Source organism: Bactrocera oleae, chromosome 2, assembly GCF_042242935.1.
Source record: "Bactrocera oleae isolate idBacOlea1 chromosome 2, idBacOlea1, whole genome shotgun sequence".
Classification (NCBI taxonomy): domain Eukaryota; kingdom Metazoa; phylum Arthropoda; class Insecta; order Diptera; family Tephritidae; genus Bactrocera; species Bactrocera oleae.
The window spans coordinates 52,590,977-52,613,697 of record NC_091536.1 but is presented as its reverse complement, the minus strand read 5'-3'; the positions used below and the strand labels follow the sequence as shown (position 1 = coordinate 52,613,697).

Here is a 22,721-nt window from a genome sequence, read left to right as displayed (position 1 = left end):
GACTCCCAAAAGAGTACGAGTGGAAGTGCAAAGCAGCGAAAAGAGAAAAAAAGAAAGGAAGAGCTAGTGGTGGTATAATAACTGGGGTAAGAAAAGACATTGTAGTTGAAGATAATAATTTTGAGTTTGACGGGGCGGTGAAAAATGTTGTCGAAATAGGGAATGATAAGTGGGTAATATGGACAGTCTACAATCAAGGTAAAATTAAAAAATTGCTAAAAACATATGTGAGGAATCAGAACAGGGGAAAATAATGGTAGGTGGTGATCTCAATGCAAGAACAGGTCACAAAGGTAGCTTATACGCAAGACCCGATGAAGAGGATATACAAAGACAATCAAAAGACAACAAGTGCAACGCAGAAGGTGAGCTACTAATTAGTATTATAGAAGAAGAAGGGTGGGGTGTGCTGAATGGAAACACAAATGGCGATGAAGACGGAAGTTTCACATTTCTTGCCGAATCAGGACAGTCTGTGATTGACTACGTAATAATAGGTGTTGAAGACTTAGTACAGGTAAAAGAATTTAGAGTGTTGGATAGAGTTGAATCAGACCATATGCCCATAATGTGTAAATTGAAGAGTAAACTAGCCCACAAAAACAAAAAAGAATCAACAGAATCTGGAGAAAAAATAGTGTGGGATGATGACAGTAAAACGAAATTCCAACTTGCTATTATAAATAAGGTATTCAGTGAAGATGCTACCATCCATAGAAACTGGGAAGAATTGAAAGAAGTTATCAACAAAAATATGTGTAAGAAAACATGGAAAAGAAAGATAGGTGAAATTCAGCCGAAAAAATGGTGGGATAAAGAATGCAAGAGTAAGAAAAGAAAGGTCAAAAAAAAGGAGGCACGGCCAAGCAACAAAAGAAGATTACTTGAAAGAAAGAAAGGAGTTTCGAAAACTTTGCTTTGAAAAAGAAAGTAAAATGAAAGAAAACGAGATTGCAGAAATAAAAAACGCAAATACTGAAAAGAAGGTGTGGCAGTACATCAATAAATATAGGAAGTCTAGGTCAGAATTAGCAAAGACATCCCCATGGAAAAATGGTGTAAACATTTTATACTCGTGCTGAATAGAGAAGAAGACAAAGATGAAGAAAAGGAAAAAAATTTAACAGATGCGGAAATAACAAAGCAAATAAGAAAACTAAAGAGGAAAAAAGCTACTGGTGAAGATGGTATCCCAAATGAAGCATGGGTCTTTGCACAAGGTAATACCCAACAAGAGATATACAACCTAATGAAAAGGATATGGCATGGAGAAGGAATACCTGAAGACTGGAAAATTGGGCTAGTTGCGCCACTGCACAACAGGCGATAAAGAAACCGTGGAAAACTACAGAGGCATTGCACTTTTGAACACGGCGTATAAGATCTACGCAATGATTCTGAATGATAGATTATTAAACGACATCGACGGGAAAAGAATCCTTCCAGACACTCGAGCTAGTTTTCGAAAGGGCAGAGGAACCATCGACAACATCTACATATTAAGACACGCAGTTGAGAAAGAACTTGCTACGGAAAAGGGGAAACTCTTTGCTTTTTTCGTAGACTTAAAAGCTGCTTTTGACTGTGTTGACAGGAAAGTGCTCTGGAGCGCAATGGAGAAAAGTGGAGTAAGGCATGGTATAATCCAAAGAGTCAAAGAGCTGTACAAAGAAACCAAATGCAAAATAAGAGTAGATGGTAGGCGATCGGAGGAATTCCGGACAAAGGATGGAGTAAGACAAGGCTGCCCCTTAAGTTCTACACTCTTCATAATTTCAATAGCTGATCTGAGAATAGAACTAAGTTAAGGACAAACCGGCGGGGTTGTCATAAGAAAAGATAAAATTTGGAGCCTGGAATATGCTGACGACGTGGTGCTGCTCGCGACCAGTGAAGGAGAGTTATAAGATATGATCAAGAGACTAGAGTTTTTAAAAACGGAGGCGGCAAGAGAAGAAAAACTGACTGGTTCTGGAAAGGAAGACAGCTGGAAGAAGTAAATGAATTCATCTATTTAGGGTACCTCTTCAAGAGTAGCGGAAAAAATAGAGCTCATATCAAAGAAAGAGTCAAAAAGGCCGTTATAGTGATGAAACATACTTGGAGTATAGGTGAGCGTCTTTTCAAGAAAGACTATCTAAGGAGAATAAAAATGTTCGACAGCCTTTTAGTCAGTATAATGGCATATGGAGCCGAAATATGGGGGTGGGAAGATGTTGAAAAGATGGAAAAAATTCAGAAGAAGTACCTCAAGTGGACACTGGGATTAGAAAAATGTACACCGGACTGCATTTTGCTGGAAGAGACTAAACGAGAAAAGCTAAGACTAAGATTCGCAAAACTGGCTGTTAATTACGAAAGCAAAATTATGGAAAAATAAAGCCTGGTCAAAGAGTGCCTGGTGGAAAGATGCAGAAGAAGGGGAGGTAAGGAAAGCCTGAACTACAGAACGAAGTTTTTAAATGAATGTGGACTCAGTCAAGAAGAAGTTGATGCAATAAGTGACGCTGGTAGGCCAGTTGGAGATGAAGTCAAAACGCGAGGAATGGCTGTACAAAGGCAGCTTCAGTGGAACAAAATCGAAAAGCTGAGGTACAACCAAAGATACTCATCTATATACTCAGGCGAAGTCCCAGAATACTTAAAAATTAGCGAAGATTACGCGTTAATTGCAAAAGCAAGATGTGGAACGTTAGAAGGCGCAAATAAAAAATGGGCTGACGACAAAGTAAAAGTATGTTGGTGGTGTGGTACAGGCAAAGATTAGATAGATCACTGGAGACAAGAATGCACAGGAAATCAAAGAACCGTATTATCAACGGAGGAAATCCTGAGCGTTGAAGGTGAGAAGGCAGCAGTAACCTGGTTGAAAGAAATTGCAAAAAAAAAAAGAAGGCTTGAAGTGTCATAGATACGGCCAATGCAATTTAAAAATTTAAAAATTAAAATTAAAGTTTTAAAGACTTTCCAAAAAATATTATTTAAAGATTATTTAGTGACTCAAAATGTAATTTATAGACTTAAAGATTTAAAGATTTTTCAAATTAATAGTTCTAACCATGTATCTAATATTAATATGCAAAAGTTAATAACTAATAATTAATAGTTAATAAGAATAGAATATAAGGTATCATGTATCTAAGTCCTGTTTCTAGGCCCTGGTGGCTAAAATAAATAAATAATTAAAAGTTAAAATTATAGAAAACGTGTCCTCTTAATTTTATTAATATATCACACATTTTGACCAACCTGTACGGTTTAAAGATAGGTGGAAAATCGGATATACTTGTATTGTGGAGAAGGAAGGGCTGATTGCATTAATTTTTGACATTGCTTGGTATACTTGAGAGTTTATTTTCAAGAAATTGTATAAATATTGGCTGATAAATGTGCTATAAAGTCAACTGGAAGTTCAAAAAATTTATATTAGGTAAATGGAGGTTAAACTCAACCAACTCAACCCATTTTTTGTACAAGACTATCAAAGAAATACTTCCCTGAATGTAAATAATATATCTCACAGATTGACCGATATTTTCGGCAAAAAGTCAGCCATGCGCACTGGGGTCCAAATATTCAGTATGTATGTGTGATATATGTGGTCCTGATTTGGACAATTTTTAAACCTGAGATGACATACCTCAAAGGCATTATTTTTGCAAAATTTTAACCGAATATATTCTTTGGTGCTTGATTTGTGTACTGGAAAGTGAAAGAATCATATTTAATTTGAAATTGTGCTATATGAAAAGTAGGCGTCATTGTAGTCCGATTGCGCTTATTTTCTCTCCACGCTCCTATAAAGCCCTCTTGTATCATCCTGGGTGTAAAATTTTATGTCACTGACGCATTAAGTTACTGATTTATCGCGCTTTAAGTAATTTTTAACAAAACCGTTATATGGCGAATGGGCGGGTAACTGTCGTAAAAAATGATGAAAGGATTTGTCCTGTGCAAATGTGGGTGATATAGCTTGAAATATTTAGAAAATATATAACTTAAACCTATTAATGCGCGGGGCACTTCGGTTTTTTCAAAAGTTTTAGCCCACACGTGCCCCTTGCTGCCGCAATCGCCTGTGCCAAATTACAGTTTCGTATCTTAGTTTAGTGCTGAGTTAAAGCACTTTATTTTTTTCGCTTAATGGCATTTTGTGGGCGTGCAGTGGTCCGATTATGCCCATCTACGAACTCATCCATGCAAGGAATCACGTGAATCAAGTTTCATTAAGATAACTAATTTTTGTTTTCAAGTTACACCTTGCACGGCCAGACAGATGGACAGACACTCACCCGAATTTCAACTCGTCCCGTCATCCTGATAATTTATATATATATATATAATTTATATATATTTATATATATATATATAATTTATATATCAATTCTCGATTAATTTTATTTGATACAAACAACCATACGGTAAACAAAACTATTATACTCTGTAGCAACATATTACGTACTTTTTTCTGGGAATTCGTCCTCGTCAAAAAATAGTAGCTTTTGCTTGAACACAAAACTCACGATATAAAGTCAACTGGAAGACCGAAAATCATTATATTTAAAATACAAGGCTAGAAAAATTTAATTGATATCTGTATGAAAAGGTCAAGTGGAATCTAAAACCAACCAAAAGCACGAAAACTCTCATTTGTGGTATATGGGAACTATAAAAGGTGTGGACTCACAAGTCAAAGACTTTATTTATATCAAATATTCTTTTAATACCTGTATTGATCCATGAGTCATCTATTGTAAAGGCAAATATTATATTATCATTTTACTATAATCAAAATAGCGTTATGTGGAAAGTGGGCGTAATTATTCGTGTCAAATTCACAGTTGGTTCTAATAGTGGTTAGTAGAAGTATAAAGTATAAGATGGTGTCTGAAATTTGTACGCTATATTATCAAACGGTTAAAAGCACGGTTTCTACTAATTTTATTTTATATAGTAGATTGTGAGATATGTACATTAAATATTTTAGAAAGCTTGACTAACGAAAAGCAGCATACTCTATAAAGTATTATATATTTATACTCTCGCAACTTGTTGCTACTGAGTATAATAATTTTGTTCACCTAACGGTTGTTTGTATCACCTAAAACTAATCGGGTTAGATAAAGGGTATGTATATATAAATGATCAGGATGAAGAAAAAAGTTGAAATGCGGGTGACTGTCTGTCCGTCTGTCCATCCGTCCGTGTAAGCTGTAACTTGAGTAAAAATTGAGCTATCTTTATCAAACTTGGTACACATGTTTCTTGGAATCTGCTTAACCGATTTCAACCACATTCGGTGCATAACGTTCTTTTCATATTTCTATGTTATAGTGCAAAAATGGGCGAAATCAGACTACAACCACGCCTATTTTCCATATAACACTATTTTCAATTCCATCTGATTCTTTCACTTTCCACTCTGCATATCAAGCAACAATCATTATATCGGGGTAAAACTTTGCGTGAATAATACGTTTAAAGTATGCCACCTTGTGACCAAAAATTCTCTAAATCGAACCAAAACTGTTCAAGCCCCTTAGTACTAAATATGTGGAACCCAGTCAATCCACAAAGAAATCTCAAACGAGTATACCATTTGACTTTGCGAGAGTATAAAATGTTCGGTTACATCCGAACTTAGCCCTTCCTTACTTGTTTTATATAAAAATATCTCAATTTTCTCTTAAACTACACAATATAAAGTCAAGCTAGACGACGTAAGCGACGAGATTAGTAGTTAGGTCTAGGGGAAGATAAGGATCGATTTGTTAATGTATTCATTTTCAGATATTGATCCATATAGAATATTTTATATATCTTTATTTATAAATTGCTTTCCTGTCTGCTTTCTCTGTCCTCTACCTCATATCAATCGCAGCTTGCTCGTACAGCATACTTGTATATAAATACATATGTATAAATACTTCCCTTAAAAATGGAAAGTGAATTTGATGTGAAGTCAAGCGGAAGAGTAATAATAAGTTGAAAAAATGTCCAACATTTATAGGAAATTCAAAACTAAACTAATTGTAGCCACCAGGTGAGTCAGCGATTATTGTACAGTTGATGATTGAAAGATTAGACAACCTTTCCACCTTATCAGTGCCTTAAGTGAGGTGGCCCTAAAAGCGGAAGTATTTTGCAACTAAACTAAATTACAATATTTATCATTATTGTGGAAATTGGTTTTTGTTGAGTTTATATAGTTCATAGAAAGAAAACAAAATTCATATTTTGAATTTATCTTACCTTCTCATGCAAACAATCAATGAAGCATCGATAAGATATGAGATGGCATTTTCAATGGCAAACATATCGAAAGCTTCACATTTTAGTGGTTAAACACAGTATCGCAGCATTACGATTCAGTAACAACTTTAAAGAGGCTGTATAAAATTTCCCTTTGAGGCAGGTAACACTTGAGTACAATATTGTCATAATCATAATAATTATACGAATGTACTTGAATACAATTGGTTAATTAAATTGTAATCTTATCTTCAAAACGCGTAAATTGTAAACACAATGGTCAAATACAAAGGGAGAGTATAGACTGCCTGTCGGTGAATCATGTATTCAAAACACGACCCAAAAACGTCATTATTTTATGACTTCGAAGGCGACTAAAAAATCTCTCTTAGTAAGGTATACTTATCTAGTCTGGATTTATAGATTTAGTACTTTATCAATTCATTCGGTAAAGGCGACTGCATTATTTTCAAGCTACTATGAGATTTGTTCAAAAAGTATTGCGAATTATGTATTTCTTAAGAAACTGTTTATTTATTCATGAATATCTATTTTGTTCCCTTCAAACTAATCACTCCCAGATATATTGCACTTATGCCAGCGTTTATTCCAATCCTCAAAGCACTTAAAAATTTACTTTTTGTGATGTTGTTGTTGTTGTAGCGGCAGAATTCTGCCGAGTTCCGGTTACGTAGACCCGACTGTCGTGGGAACGCTTTTTGTGATCTTGTTCAGTGGCTCCTTCAATGCAGCTTTTATCTCATCAGTTTGGGAACAAAAAAAGTCACAGGGACCAGTTCTGGGGAATACGGTGTCGGCGGCACCATTAATGTGTATTTTTTGGCCAAATACTGTTTATGACTACTTTGAAAGGGACAAAATAAATATTAATTTTTTAAGAAATACAAAATTCGCGATACGAGATCAATCGCAATTTTCAAGAAAAGCAGTACTAAATCAAATTTTCATTTCAATTCTCCCATTTTTCACAAATTGCTTGATTTCATCACCTAAACAATCAAATTTTAAAAACATTTTTAAACTTTAAACGTAACATAATTTAAGCACATGCTTTGTGCCGGAAACATGCAAAAAATTTACTCAAGCAAAAAACTGTGTGCTATTTCTGTGCCATTCTGACTTGAATTTTATTCCATTATTCCATTATTTATGCCACATACGCGAAAACTCATTAAAAATGAAACGAAAATGCTAAACGCTGAAATTCCAGTAAACGAACGTTTAACGTTCAGGCAAACGATTGCCAAATTCCCGAAAGTTGCTCTAACTACACACGAGCGCAGCGCCGTCAGATGTGAGCACAAACGACGCGGTACCGTCAAAAAACTAACAGTGCTGTGTTCCGTCGCCACACCAATGAGTTACCAATTGTGAATTAATATCATAACATTTGCACAAATCTCCGTTCTCCTTTAGACATCGCCAGATACTTGTACATACCATTAGCTGCATTTGACACTCGTCAAGCAAAACAATTTGCAGCTGCATTGCAGATACATATGTATATATGTATGGGATTGTGTGCAAACGCACGCTAGACACGCATTGAACGCAGGTGAACGCAGACGAACGAATTTAATTTTGCTTCTGTTCCTTTGTTTGTGAGTTTGTCGCGATTTCAGCGCGAGCTCTAGAGCAAGGTGGTTAATGCGAGTGAATTCATTCATAGCTCATTGACTTATTTCCAAAAGGTTTACTATTTTCAACGAAAATGCTCCTATTGCACAAAGTTATCGGAAGTGAACAGTTACAAATTTGTGCTTCTCGTTTGGCAGCGCGATAAATCAAGAAACTACACATTTTTCGTTTGATAGGTAAATAAGATCAACTCACTTAATGAAATAAATTATGTATAAATATATAATACAACAAATTTTAGACAAAAAAATTTATTAAATTTGGTCTTTCTATTTAAAAAAATACTAATTACTCGTATGTATGAAAGATTATGTTGTATATGTGAATAATTTTGAAAAATATATATACCTATATAATATTATATGCAATTTAACCAAACATTGAAAGTCATTAAAAACCTGTTGAGAAATAGTTTGGCATTGTATTAATACACAGAGTGTCTTAATTTCAATTTTCTTTAGTTTATATACATATATAGTGTAGCTTTAGCAACTATTGTTTATTTAACTTTATTTCAACTGAGACTGAGGACTAAACATAAATACCTTCTATTTTAAAGCTACGAGTATATCGAATTAAGAAGACAGGATTTATGCTGTCCTAACACAATACTAGAGCACATAGTGCATTCGGTAATTCAATGAAAAATAAAACACGGCTGTACCGAAGATATAATACTCTCCACAGGTTTATAAAGAATATTTTTTATAGCTGAAACAATTTGATCGATCTGAACAAATTGTTCGGAGTTTGTAGCGATGCCTTAGAAAATAATCCATGTCAAATTTCGTGAAGATGTCATGTCAAAAAATGTTTTCTAAACAAGCACTTGAGTTTGATCGGTCAGTTTGTGCGGCAGCTATATGTTATAGTTTTCCAATATCGGCGGTCAAATAAACAGCTTCTTGGGGAGAAAAGGACGTGCACAAAATTTCAAATCAATATATCAAAAACCGACGGACTAGCTTGCGTATATGTATACAGGCGGACAGACGGAGATGCTAAATCGCCTCAGCTTGTAACAATGATTATTTATATATACCTATACTTTTTAGGGCTTCCGACGTTTCTTAATGGGTGTTACAAACATCCATCATATTAATGTGGAACGCATAGATTTCATTACATTTCAGAGTTAAGGATTAACTTTCATCCACCAAGCAAAAAATTTTGAATCCTCGTACTAACCCAAAGTAAAGAATTCTAAATTAGTTCTTATGCTGTTACACTAGTATTAATAATAATAAGTAAGCTGTATATAGAATAATATTCAACATGAAAATGGTCTATGACTATTTTGACAGTCTTATTCAAAGCAAGGGATTAAAAATCATCTGCCAAAACTACAAATGACACCGAAACGCAGAGACCTTTGAAGCAATAGAACGTAAGCTATATCCAAAATCTTACTTTGTTCGGAATTATGTAATAATTCATTCGCGTCGAACTGGTCTAACTGGCTGCCTATTGTTCAAGCCGTGGCAGAGTAAGTGTTTTCATTGGCGCGCATTTTGACTTAGAAGAAACGAATGTTACCTCAATTTTACCCGATGAAGTTTGTGATCGAAGATAGGCAACATCGGCGAACACATCTTCTCTAGCGTCGACAAATACGTGAAGCTGATGTACTTAAGGTACACCATTTCCAAAATAAAAACGAGGTATGGCGTGTTTCACAACCTCTGGAAGTTGTTTACACCACTTCTCCCAGGCAGTGTTAACGTCGAGTGGCAACGGGTCGTTCCAATGGATGTCGTGTTTCCATAAGTCACGCATAAGTAGTAGTAGTAGACGCCACTGACGAAGTTGCTCAGAAATTCTAGAGGGTCGAAAATCGACATTACAATGCTTAGGAGTTCTCTTTTAGTCGTACTTCTTTCTCCATTTACCACTGCTTCAACAACATTATAGCATTTCAATTTAAAACCAAAACAATCGGACGATGACTGCCAAAACAAACCTAGCACCCGCTCTTCAACGAAACCTTCTGAGAAGCGTCACAACCACGCTAGCGAAACCGCTGTGCGCATTTATCGTATTTTCGTATAATTACTTGGTGGAACATCTCCTTGATGTCTCCACATACGGCGATCGCGCCTTCACGAAAATGGAATAATATCGACGGTAAGGGCCGATATTCTTGTGGTCCCTTCAGGAGCTGTGAATTGAGGGAGATTCCACTTACCTCAGCAGCGTCGTCAAATACGTGCGCAGCTTTCCGGGTTTGTTGAGATTGGCAACGGCAAAGTGCGGCAAATACCAAGACAAGGGTAGACATAGTGGCTTCTACTGGCGACAATTTCCGAGTGTATTTCTTTCTGACGTAGGAATCCATGATGTCCTTGTACTAAGTGGCAAAAATTGCATCTCGACGCATATTTTGCTTTACGCTGACTAGACATTTCAACGCCATGTTGTAGCTGTCAGGTAACCTTATATTGTCAGATCTCCATATGAGACTTGTTTCAAATCTTCCAACGACGCGGTATGTTTCGGACTTCAGGATAGCTCTGTCCCGAGTGTCCGCTTCACTCTCCATTGGAGGTGCAGCTCTGAAACCGAAACTCTCGGTCTTGAAGAAGTCAGCTACCATATTGTGGAGAGAGTGATCAGCTAGGCGATTCATAAACAAACACGATACTGGAGATGGTAGCGTAGTTGAAGTTAGACCAAACACCACCCATTCCAACTCCGTATTGGCAATAAATGGACCATGCGACCTTCATAGTTGTCGATGGTAATCCCAAATGGCAATGATCAAGACCAATCAATAGTCTGGGCCTCACTTGGGTACTGGAAGTCGACTTACCTGTTTAAAATTGTAATCCAAATCGTCCTTGCTGGAACTCTGTAGAGGAAGCTGCAAGTTTGATACAGCATACACATTGCGAAGTTTGTGTTGTTTCTGCATACCGGCGCCACTAATAAAAGTCTGCTCACATCTGCGCATCTCCAAGTCTCGAACAAGAGATTCATTGTGATGAATGAACCTTCGTTCAGGAGTGCGTAAGTGTCCACACGCCTTTAGTTTTCGTATAGGGTGACCGGCTATACGGAACAGAAGCTTACTATCAGTGGAACTGCAACTTAAGACTGCTGGAACCGCTACTTTTGATGGCTGCTGACTGTCGATTGGATACTGACTTGACGAATTTGTAGTATTCCCCACGGTTTCATGTAGGAGCTTATGATGCACTCTCCGGCAACCTTCAATTGAACAAAGCTTGTGACGTTGACACTTTCGTGTACTCGGACCCAAATTGAGACAACCAAAACACAAGCGATGTAGTTTCGCCTCGATGACTGAGAGGCTATAGAGCTTATATTGGCGAATGTAGGCATTGTCGTTGAAAAAGACTGGATCGAAGACGAATTGATCCCTAAATTAGTTGAACTGTACATGTGGCTTGTAGCAGCTGTACCTATTTCCAAATTTGGAGAAGTGGAACAGAAATCGATAGGCTGCGACAACGGTACTGTACAGTTTACCATATCTCAAGAGAATTCAACATTCATTATTCGACGAAAACGTGAAAGAATTACAATAATGTTTGGTATCTCGTTAAATTGTTATATATTTGGTCGTAGACTCATCTGATATGAGATACGTCAAAGGGGCTAAATTTAGTATATTGGATATATAAGGAAAACCTCAACGAGAGCACCATAAATCAGTATATGTATGAAGTTTCGACCAGGGTCTAAACCGATTTCACTCATATTACGCGCTAAACCTCAATATATTTATGAAAACATAGAAGTGTCACATATACCTATATGCCAGCATCAAAGATTTAGTGTCTGCTAAAACAACGAATATCATTATATGAAGTATTAGGCAGCTGAGGTAATTATTTATCCTATAATATTGAATATCGCTTTTTGATATCTCATACATATTGACTGATATAAGTATATAATAGGTATAAAGCAATCGGTACTTTGAAATACTTATATTGACTATATGTGGACTAGGGGTAGTATTGACCCGATTTTATAAACTTTTGGCATTTCGTCATATTCTTACCAGAAAAAGATGATCTATAAGTTTCATTAAGAAAACTCGCCGATTAACCGACATAGATATAAGAAAGTATTGACATTGCATGCATTTTTGATATGGGGTACATTATTATCAGAAATATACTCTCTCCGAATTTCAATAATATATCTCACAGATACACTGATATTCTCAGCAAAAAGACGGCCATAGGCACTGAGGTCCACATACTTGATATCTGGGGGCTTGAAAAGTTGCGTTCCACTCTTTTTACAAAGTTTTATTCCGATATCTTCTTTGATCTTTGAATTCTACACTGTGAAGTGAAAGAATCAGATGGAATTTAAAATTGTAATATATAGGCAAATAACAGTTTTGTGTCTTTATTTGCGGATTAGTTATGGAACTTTATGTGTTTTCGATTAAAGGTATTCTGTAGGCGTGGCAATGGTCCGATTCCGGCCCATCTGCAATGCCAAACATCTTATGGTGCCAAGTGAACGTATATGTGTAAATTACATCAAGATATAATAATTTTTACCCAATAGTCCAGTCATTATAGTAAGTTCACCTCGGAATTCAGATACCCAGCTGTAAGTCTGTAAATACTTGTATATTGACACCCTAAAAGTTGTCTCAAAACCTACATATGGTAGGGTGTACGCAACTATTAAATTTCAAGGTCAAAGGTCACAAAATCGGTTTTTTGCGCTTTTTTTGTAAATATCTCATTTCCTATGGGTTTTTTGCTATTGGTATTTATTATCAAAATTCTCTACAAATTTTGTTTAAAAATTGTTTGCATACGGTGAACCGTTTTCGAGATAGAGGGCTTAGAGCGCGCGGTCACAGCATCACTTCAGGTCAACCGGTGCCTCCGATCAAAAACGCGCCATATATAGTTGATGAACTATCGATAAATCAATGATTATAAATATTTGTCAATTTTTATTAACTATTATATTATATTTTATCATTTTCTTCATGCCTTAAATCTTTATCTATTCAATAATACTGATCACCGTTTCCTAAAATTAAAAAATAATGAAGGGAAAAACTTAAATCTTACTATAATTATATTCCCATTAACACTAATGACATTTTAATTAGAAAATAATTAAGTGCATCTTCTTTAAAATCTGTAAATTTGTAAATAATAGAACAAGATATTGATTTACTCATCATTTTAATTGGGCGTACACTGTCTTACGAACAAGAAATTTTCTTTAAAAAAGTTGGGAAAGGCAATGTAAAAACGGAGATATACTCGACTAAAAGTTTTGATAATTATCCTCATTCCAAAACACATATTTTATTTCTGCACGCATTAAGTGGATGTGACACAACTTCTGCGCTTTTTAAAAAGGGAAAAAAAACATTTTTAAAAGTTTTTGAGAAACTGACCAATTTGGATGAACTAGCTGCAGCATTTGAGGAAGAAAATTGTTCGGCCCAGAGATTATTAGAGAGTGGAACTCAAACCTTATTGGCAGTCTATAATGCTCCGAAATCTGTGAAAAGTCGCGATCATCTTCGTTATATGCATTACGTCAAGTCTGCAAAACTTAATAAACCTGTGTAGCTTTCAAATATTCCACCAACAAGTGCAGCTGCTCATCAACATTTCGAACGTGTATATTATCAAGTTCAAACTTGGTTAGGGCATGATTTGGAACCCCAGGTATGGGGTTGGGCAATGCAAAACGATTTTCTGGAGCCTATCATGACAATTTTACCACCTGCTCCAGAACATTTGCTAAATACAATTTTCTGCAACTGCAAGAGTGGTTGTGGTTCGCAATGCGGATGCAGGAAAGCGGGCTTGCAATGTTCTTTAGCTTGTGGCCAATGTAATGGGCAAGCTTGTCTCAATGCTCTACTATATCAGAGCGACATTAACGAAGATGGAACTTTTGACCCCGAAATCATGGAAGAACTTGACACAAATGTCGTTGAAGACCAGTTTGAAATTTACCAGCAGCCGGAAGACGACGATGAAGAGGAAGAAGATGATTAAAATTATAAATTGTAGTTTTTGTACCCTTTATTCCATTTTTTTACTTTTAATAAAAATTAATGTATTGAATGATATTTTTTAATAAATTTTTTTTATTTTTTTTTATCATGTAAGAAGTTATTAATATTAATAAGGTTTAAATTCAAATATAATTCCTATATTTTCATTAACAATTCTGCAATTTCATGGGCAGGTAAGTGTTGTTAAATAAATTAATACTGAACAAAAAGTGGATAGGTTAGGAAAAAATGATAAAATATAATATAATAGTTAATAAAAATTGACAAATATTTATAATCATTGATTTATCGATAGTTCATCAACTATATATGGCGCGTTTTTGATCGGAAGCACCGGTTGACCTGAAGTGATGCTGTGACCGCGCGCTCTAAGCCCTCTATCTCGAAAACGGTTCACCGTATGCAAACAATTTTTAAACAAAATTTGTATAGAATTTTGATAATAAATACCAATAGCAAAAAACCCATAGGAAATGAGATATTTACAAAAAAAGCGCAAAAACCGATTTTGTGACCTTTGACCTTGAAATTTAATAGTTGCGTACACCCTACCACATGTAGGATTTGAGACAACTTTTAGGGTGTCAATATACAAGTATTTACAGACTTACAGCTGGGTATCTGAATTCCGAGATTCTTACCTAATTTAAGCTTAAATGACTGGACTACAAGTTACAGCTTTCTCGGACGGACAGACAGTCAACTCGTCTCGCCAAACTGATAAATCGTATATATTTATGTGTATATAACTCCATATCTACCTCGATTACCTTTAGATGTTACTACCAAACGTTAGATGAACAAAACTATAATACTTTGAAGCAACCTATTGTCAAAGTAGAAAAACAATTGAAGCTAAAATAACAGATAGATAAAAAAATTATATTAATTTTACTCTTCTTTCGTTCACAGAAAATTACTGAACTGCTTTACGGATACATAATTTCACAGCCATTTTTGGTTTGATTTAATTTTTTGAATATACTTGTAGACTTTCTCCCACTGAGACCATATTGGTAAAGTAGTAAAAGTAAATGTGAATATAAAAATAAAAGAATCGAATTGAAGTGTACAAAAAAGGGGAAAAACAATAAATTTCAAATTCATTTTGCTTAAACATTCCTTTGATGCCTCGACCCACCTGGTTATAACGAGTGAGTTAGTTTTATCTAGCAACTACATTCACACATTCACATGTACATGCACATATAATATAAGGAATCCGTTAACAGTACGGTTTAATAATAATAAATTATTAAATCAGCTGATACCATCGAATTTTTGTGGGACTGTAATTTTTCTAGCTTTCTGTCGTTCCTACTGTAGGCTTAAAAAGAGAAGCATTTTGCTCTTAGCAAAGAAACATTACAACAATAAAGTTACAAGAAAATAAATTGCTTAAACTAAAATCAGTCACAACAATAAAAGCAAAGTATACATAAAATTAGTATGACCTACATATTAACTAGAATAAAAAGGCGAGTGAGACTCAATGTAAGAGCAAAGACCAAACCTTGATGGACGTACCAAGAAGTTTAACTACTGACGATCGGCGACTAGCGGAGGAATTGTGTCTAGTCTGCAAGAGATGAATGCGTTGCCGGCAACCAGGTGAATTTTTAGAAAAAATAGTAAACAACACTCAGTTTTTGAACCCTTGTTGTTACTGTTGTAAGGCGAAATGGATTAAATAATTTAGAATTTGGGTCAAGGCTAATACTACAGTTAGGAGCATTAAGCAGCTTGATGTTGTTGTGAACTAATATTCAAATATTTATATGTTTTCATACATAGTACATACAAACGTCTATGCTTAATGTATGTAGATTTGTATTTACTTGATTATGCAGGAAAGTGCAACGATTTGCACACACTTCCGTTGTTTGCAAACGGGTTTAGTGCCGTTTTATTGTTGTTGCTCATACACTTGATTACGAATTGGAGCAATGAAAGTGCATTCAGATGTCTCGTCGAGAGTGAAATAAGTGAGAGCACAAACCAGAAATGCTGGCTTTGTCTCAGTGAAATCAAGCTATGCGAGTTTTATTTCATAGACTATGCAACAATAAAACAAGAAAAAACGTTAACTTCGGTTGCACCTAAGCTGGAATACCCTCCAAAAATCACGAAGTTTCCATACAAAGACTTGATTCCGACCGTTCAGTTTGTATGCCAACCATAAGATATAATAGTCCGATCTAGAGAGATTCTTCAGGTATTGTAGCGTTGTATTAGAAAATAATATTTACCGAATTTCGTAAATATATATCGTCAAATACAAAAGATTTTCACACAAGGACTTGCTATATGATGCTATATTGATCCGAACAGAACAATTTCTTTGGATAGTGCAATACGGGCCAAATTTCGTGGAGATATCTTGTCAAACGAAAAAGTTTTCCATTTCGATTCCGATCGGCGATTTCAACAAATGAGCAGCTTCTTGTACAGAAAAGGTGGTGTGTCAATTTTCGATATCTTCCAAACTAAGGGACTTCGCGTATATGCAGACATACAGATAGACGGACATGGCTAAATCGACTCAGCTAAAATATCGTGGAAAACTAAATATATATCCTGTTTAGAGTATACAAAGTTTGCACGAATATTTTACGGGATCAAAAACTTAGGATTAAATAGTATTTAAATCTTACACCGTGTCGCTAGAACGATAGCCATAATAGCGAAATCCGAAAATGTTTTATCTTGGTTTAGATTTCAAACAACTTTAATTATTTCCACTGATCCGAAAATGTAAAACTATCCGAAAAATATTGACTGCAACATAATTTTAGGCAATATTTGATAAATATTTAGAAATTTATATTAAATTCAAATAAAATATGCAGCTTTTGATTTTTTTTATACATATCAAGTACATTTTTCGAACTACTGATTTGAGTACAAAAATATTATATCAAACTTTAGAAGTATCAACGTCATGTTTTAGCCAATGTCAAACTCATGCTTAAAGTATATTGGTGTGTAATGTGCCGATCATCAGTGCTGATGTGTTAGCTGCTTATTATTACATATACAATAAATACCTATACACTTGATTTAAGCCTATATAACTGTGATAAGAATTAGTAAACCAATGGCAAATTAACGAAATGAAATTTTCTGATTAGAAAACAATAAAACTATTTATATTGGAAATTATTAGTAAGCATTTAAAAAAGGTAACCAAAAATCGAGTGTTAATTTTTGGTAAAATCTGTTTCAAGAAACCCTTGGTTTCACAAAGCTATTATGCTCTGTGAAGCATGTAAGGGGAAATAATTATGCTCAAAGTAAAAGTCTAATAAACAAATAGACTGCAAATTAAAAGTTGTGAAAAATTGTAAACGCCACATTAAAAAAAGTCTATCAAATAAATCTCCAAAATCTATTTTTTTAGCAAAAATTTCTTTCATAATTTAGCCACTGAAGTGTTATAAGCATACTATATTGTTACAAAACGATAAGCACAGCAAATAGTTCTTTAACATCAATGACCTTCAAACACAGATTACACTGGTAAACAAAATTAATCTTTTTAGTTTTATAAAGTTTCTAAACTGGTTCTTTCTAATTTGACGTCGGTGATTTCGAATCTACCCTCAGTTTCGTTCTAGCAGCTCTAGTTTCAGTGATGCGGGTACTTATTGAAATATCGTTACTCGGTTTAATTGAATTAATTTTTAGGGCAAAAAATTACTAATTTCATAAATAAACCGCTATGTCTACATTAAGAAGAACTTATGTAAATGATCCGAATAGCTTTTGAGCTGTTTTTGGTAACTATTTGCTTAGAGAATGCCGTTTAAATACGTCTGATTCTATAAAAAAAGCCTACTTGGACTACTTTGAGAATAAAATATATATAATATAATCGGCTGATATGCGTCAATACCAGAAGACTGATATTTCTAGTCATGCAAGAAAAGCACATAAAAAAAAGTTTTTTTCATGTTAAGTAAGAGCAATACATTTTTTAATTCTAAAATTGTTGTATTTTTGGCTAAAAATGTAATATGTTCATATTTTAAAAACTAAATCTGCTACACAAAAACTGCCTACAGATTTGGATTCAGCGTGTGAAAATCATATGAAATCGGGTAAGAAACTTCATAAAACAAAACTACTTTTTCCCAGGGTTGTGCATTTATTACTGTAGAGTTCATACAGTACATTTTTTTTCCGGAATAGGCATATGTATGTACTTGTATTTTTTTAAGTTTTTATTATTGTGCCGTTACTTCACAAATAACACCTATTATACACAAAAAGACTTCACATATATTTGAAATTCTACTGCAATTAGTAAGAGCATAACAATAATTTATGCAAACACAATAGCGGTAAGTCGTCACTTCAACTCTCATTTCTTCCCCTCACATTCATCGGTTTTTCTCTATGGATATTAGACTCATAGCATCATTTGTTAAAGCGTGAATGTAGGAATTCTTGAGACAACGCGAACTTTGGCCACTAAGTGAAGCCCAAAATAATATTTATGAGTTGTTGGCACGGCCATTGTCCCAGCGTCACTGAAGAAAAGAGGCAGCATCTAAATATTGTAGAAGTGTACCAACTCTGCACAATTACCATTCATGACCAGACGCTAGAGTGCCGAGCAATACATTGTTGAATGAAAATAAGTCAAAGTCAACGTGAATGCAGCATTACCGAGGATCGTTGAGAACTCAATTTAAGTAATTAAGAATGGCTTTAGTTAAAATATCATGTGCACTTTTGAAATATTGGATACTCAAATCACATAGCCGCTAACGGCGTAATTCTCCATATTTTTGTTTTAATTAAGTAATGATCTGATTATACTTGCTGGCAGAAATAATGCCATAATTGATAAATACTCCCAAAAGAGTTTCGTAATTAAAATACGTACATAGTTCCGTAGCTTCTTTTGTTAACACAGCACCTGGCCACGTGGCCCTATAAATTCTTTTGCTGTCTATTATATATACAAGAGCTTATAAAGTGAAGTTCCATGCCATAGTTGAATGCACGCAAAATAGCTCAAACTCCATCGTTTACAACTATTTATTTACTGCAAGTTTGTGTCTTAAGTCTTTTGAACGGCAGGAAGGTGAAAATCACCAGAAGAGAAATGTGCGAAAACCAAGCTAAGGACCAAGTTTGGAAAATACATTATTATGGATTGAACATTAAATAATTCGATCAAAATAGACATTCAAAGTTACATAAATTTACAACAAATCACGAAAAAATAATTTTAACCTCTAATATTTTTAGGTTGATATGGTGAATGAGAAAATGTCCAATTTCTTATGTTATAGCAAAGATAGCTGTGAAATAAACCGCTATTTTTTGTTTGTTAGTGAATTAACGTTTGCAGGAGTGAACGAACAAACAGAACTTAACTCATATCGTAACTTAAATAAAAATTTCAATAAAATTTTGATCTTTAGTATAAATATATTTTCATTATAAATGTATGGGCTTTTATTGGCTCTTGAGATATATCATTTTCAATGGACAGAATTTATAAAACGAATTTTGTATTTTAAAGAAACACTATTTTTGTTAGTGATTTAAAATATCTTTCTTGAAAATTCGAACTTTTCAGCCTACTTGTTATGCATGAAATAAGTTAATGCTTTGCAGCGGATATTTTAAAAGTGAGGTATATGTATACCTTAACCCTTTGTTTCGATATTTGGTTAGGTCTATCTGACCTACTCCCTATTTAAGCACATGCGCCTTTAACTTATCATGCATTTAAGGCTCTGCAAATAATTATGTTACACACATGAATAGCACTGATCCCAATTACTTAAGAAGGAAATAAGATAAATACAAAAACAAATTTTTATTCAACTTTATTTCTATGTAGCAAATCATTAGGATAACAAAAGTCAATTCTTTTTTTTTATTGAAATATCAAAAAAAAGTTTTGTCAAGGAAAATTGTTAAAACAAATATCAAGCATTGTCTACATTTCTACGAATTCCATATTCGAACAAAAACTATTATTTATTCTATTGTTTTTTTTTTTTTTAATTTTGGATATCTTTGAAAATAAAGAAATCTTCAATAACTACTCGCTTCACTACTTTTCAATTTATGTTTTTAGATAAACCATCTTCAACCATTTCACTACTTCCATGCATTAAACATAAACCACGCATTTAACCTGAATACAAAATGCGCAACACATTGGAAATCTGAAGCTTATTTGTCCCATAGAATATTTTCCATAAATTATGATAAAAATTCATGAAGAAAGCACGTACATGGTATTTAAACAAAAACCTCGGCATGCCACCAAATAGGGAACAGAGAATAGGTGTAAATACGTCACTCAAAGAAGTCGTCATTCAGCTGGTAGAAAAGTGTAAACCAAATAATAATATATAAATAATTAAATACCTTTTTTTTTAGTTTTCACCAGTGTCAACTGACACCGACATTTTAAAGTCTTATTTGGAAAATTAGATTAATAATTAAATATAAACCAATATTTTTTTTTGTTATCGCCTCAAAACTCACCTCAAAATCATTTTATTAAACTTCAGAATGACAGCAAGAATATTATGTGCAGTGCCCGCTCGCTTTATTGTTGGCAATACAGAAATGGCCCGTAACAACTTTAATCCTTTAATCCAAATATGGCAACAACAGTAAATATCGATTATTTATTTATACAATTTAAAATCACCTTTAGTATTTCTATTTAAATTTAGTGCTTCACCGAAATGTTCGCGGCACAATAAGTATGTTGCAAAAGTCTTTAGTTATGACCTTAGAACTACCCACAATTTGTCATCAACAATATGCACACCGTGGAGTTCTCGGATACCGCACGATCAATTTGTCAAATTCAACAATTAAGTGTTTCGCTACTGCGATGTCAGCCAATAAGTGCAAAATCACTTAAGCCACAAAATTGCCAAAGTAAATATAGTAATTATAGCACCACATGGATATTATTGTTTGTACGAGTACTTTTCTTACTTCCGAAATCTCAGTAAATTTGGCGCTGTTGTGTCAATAAACTTTCATTCAATTGTTACTTTCTGGTTTCAACTTTTCTTTCTTTCCTGATTAAATTCGTACACCGAACCAAGTAGAAACCTCGTTTTCAAAACAACAATTCTTTTGTACTTGTGCGCATTTTTTGCTGTTCTTTCGTTTTCGCAGACGCTTGAAATTTACAAAAACTTCGATATTCGTTTAAGTTCATTTCTTGATAAGCTTCACTTTTCTTCTTTTTAAAGTACCGTTAGCAGTTAAAAACACCGCATTGGCGTATGGCCAACGAACGACTGAATGGTTTGGCCAAGTGTCCGGGAAAAAAACCAAGCCACTAACAACTGCCACCAGCGCCGCCGCCCTGAGTTGACGCATTCTTCGTCAATTGGCGTCAGCGTCTTCAAAGCTTTGGCTGAAAAAGCTTTATTTGGGTAATGTAATACGACTGGTAGTAGTAAACAGCTACCACAGACCGTAACGCTATTCATTAGGCACACTAATGTCATCTGAACTCACAGTTCGTCGTATGTAGTGTAGTGTCTACGCAGCTGCGCTTGTGTCACGAGCACTTGAGTATATTTTTCCCCACGAACTAATCGCGTAGCAAGCAGTGGTTGTATTTCCTTAGTCGATAGTACAGTTTTGAGTGCGTGTGGTGAGTTTGCCGGTTGCTCATCATCGTTATATTCATTTTAAACATACATACTTACGTTCATACGTGGTTTTATTTATGTCTACCGTTTACTAGGAGCTACTTATCAGGTAGTGGAGAAAATATATATTTCTTGTACATTGTACTTATTACCTATGAGCTATCGTTTGAAATTGCAAATACGGTGGCAAATGGCCTACTGAATGTTATAAATTTTGGAAAATTACAATTTTTATCCTTAAAAATTTAGTGGTTAAAAAAAAACTAATAAACTGGAGAATTCTATAGAGTTCATTTTTGCTAGCTTACCTTTCAAATGAGGCAACAATACGAACTTATTTTGATGTAGGAGAAGTTGGAAGAAGAAATGTAGAAGTTTAAAAAGTAGCCACCTAACGTAGGGTTCTTCGAGATTAATTGATTTAAGTTTCATTGCTTGAAAATTGATTGCAACAGCAATTTTCTCCACAATCAACGAATCTGATATGAAGGCAGATTCTCATACTCGTTCTATATGTAATATAATAAGTTCATAGATTACCTTGATTCACATCATCAATATGTGACACATTTATGATTCCGAGTGTCTAGACAACAAGCAGCCTCAAAGAGGAGATGCGCACATCAATACGTGTAGTGCAACTGTGAACGGCTGCGAATGCGCCGGCCTTCCAACGCCAACAGGTGCCCAGCACTAAGAAACGACTCAAATAATAAACACCACAAATGAAGATGCGCTCATAACATAACAATACAAATTAAGATACATAAGTATGCACAATAACATCTCTGATAAGGAAAACAAAAGAAAAGCATGTAAGGAAGGGCTAAATTCGGATGTAACCGAACATTTTATACTCTCGCAAAGTCAGACGGTATACTCGTTTGAGATATCTTTATATATTTTGCTTGAAATGTGGAAAGTGAAAGAATCAGATGGAATTTAAAATGGTGTTATATGGGAAATAGGCGTGGTTGTAATCTGATTTCGCCCATTTTCGCACTCTAATAGAAATATGAGAAGAATGTTATGCTATGTGCGGTACCACGGCCACTCTCTAATTTTGAACGCGGTTCCTATTAAGGCATCTCATACCATCCTAGAGATAAAATTTAATGTCT

The 22,721-nt window shown here is 34.6% G+C and overlaps 1 protein-coding gene across 2 annotated transcripts in view; it reads right to left on the bottom strand.

Moving 5' to 3' along the window:
- cysu (Curly Su) overlaps positions 1–21,264 on the bottom strand; it is a 74,048-nt gene extending 52,784 nt beyond the window's left edge. The window contains exons 1-2 of one of the 2 annotated variants that reach the window (XM_036370369.2): positions 20,634–21,264; positions 20,465–20,570 (exon numbers count right to left, since the gene is read on the bottom strand). In XM_036370369.2, coding sequence (XP_036226262.1) covers positions 20,465–20,475 — 11 coding nt within the window. In that variant the 5' untranslated portion in view covers positions 20,476–20,570; positions 20,634–21,264. Of the gene's footprint in view, positions 1–20,464 lie in introns of both variants that reach the window. The other variant, XM_014239609.3, reaches the window with a different exon arrangement.
- Between the last annotated feature and the right edge of the window lie 1,457 nt (positions 21,265–22,721).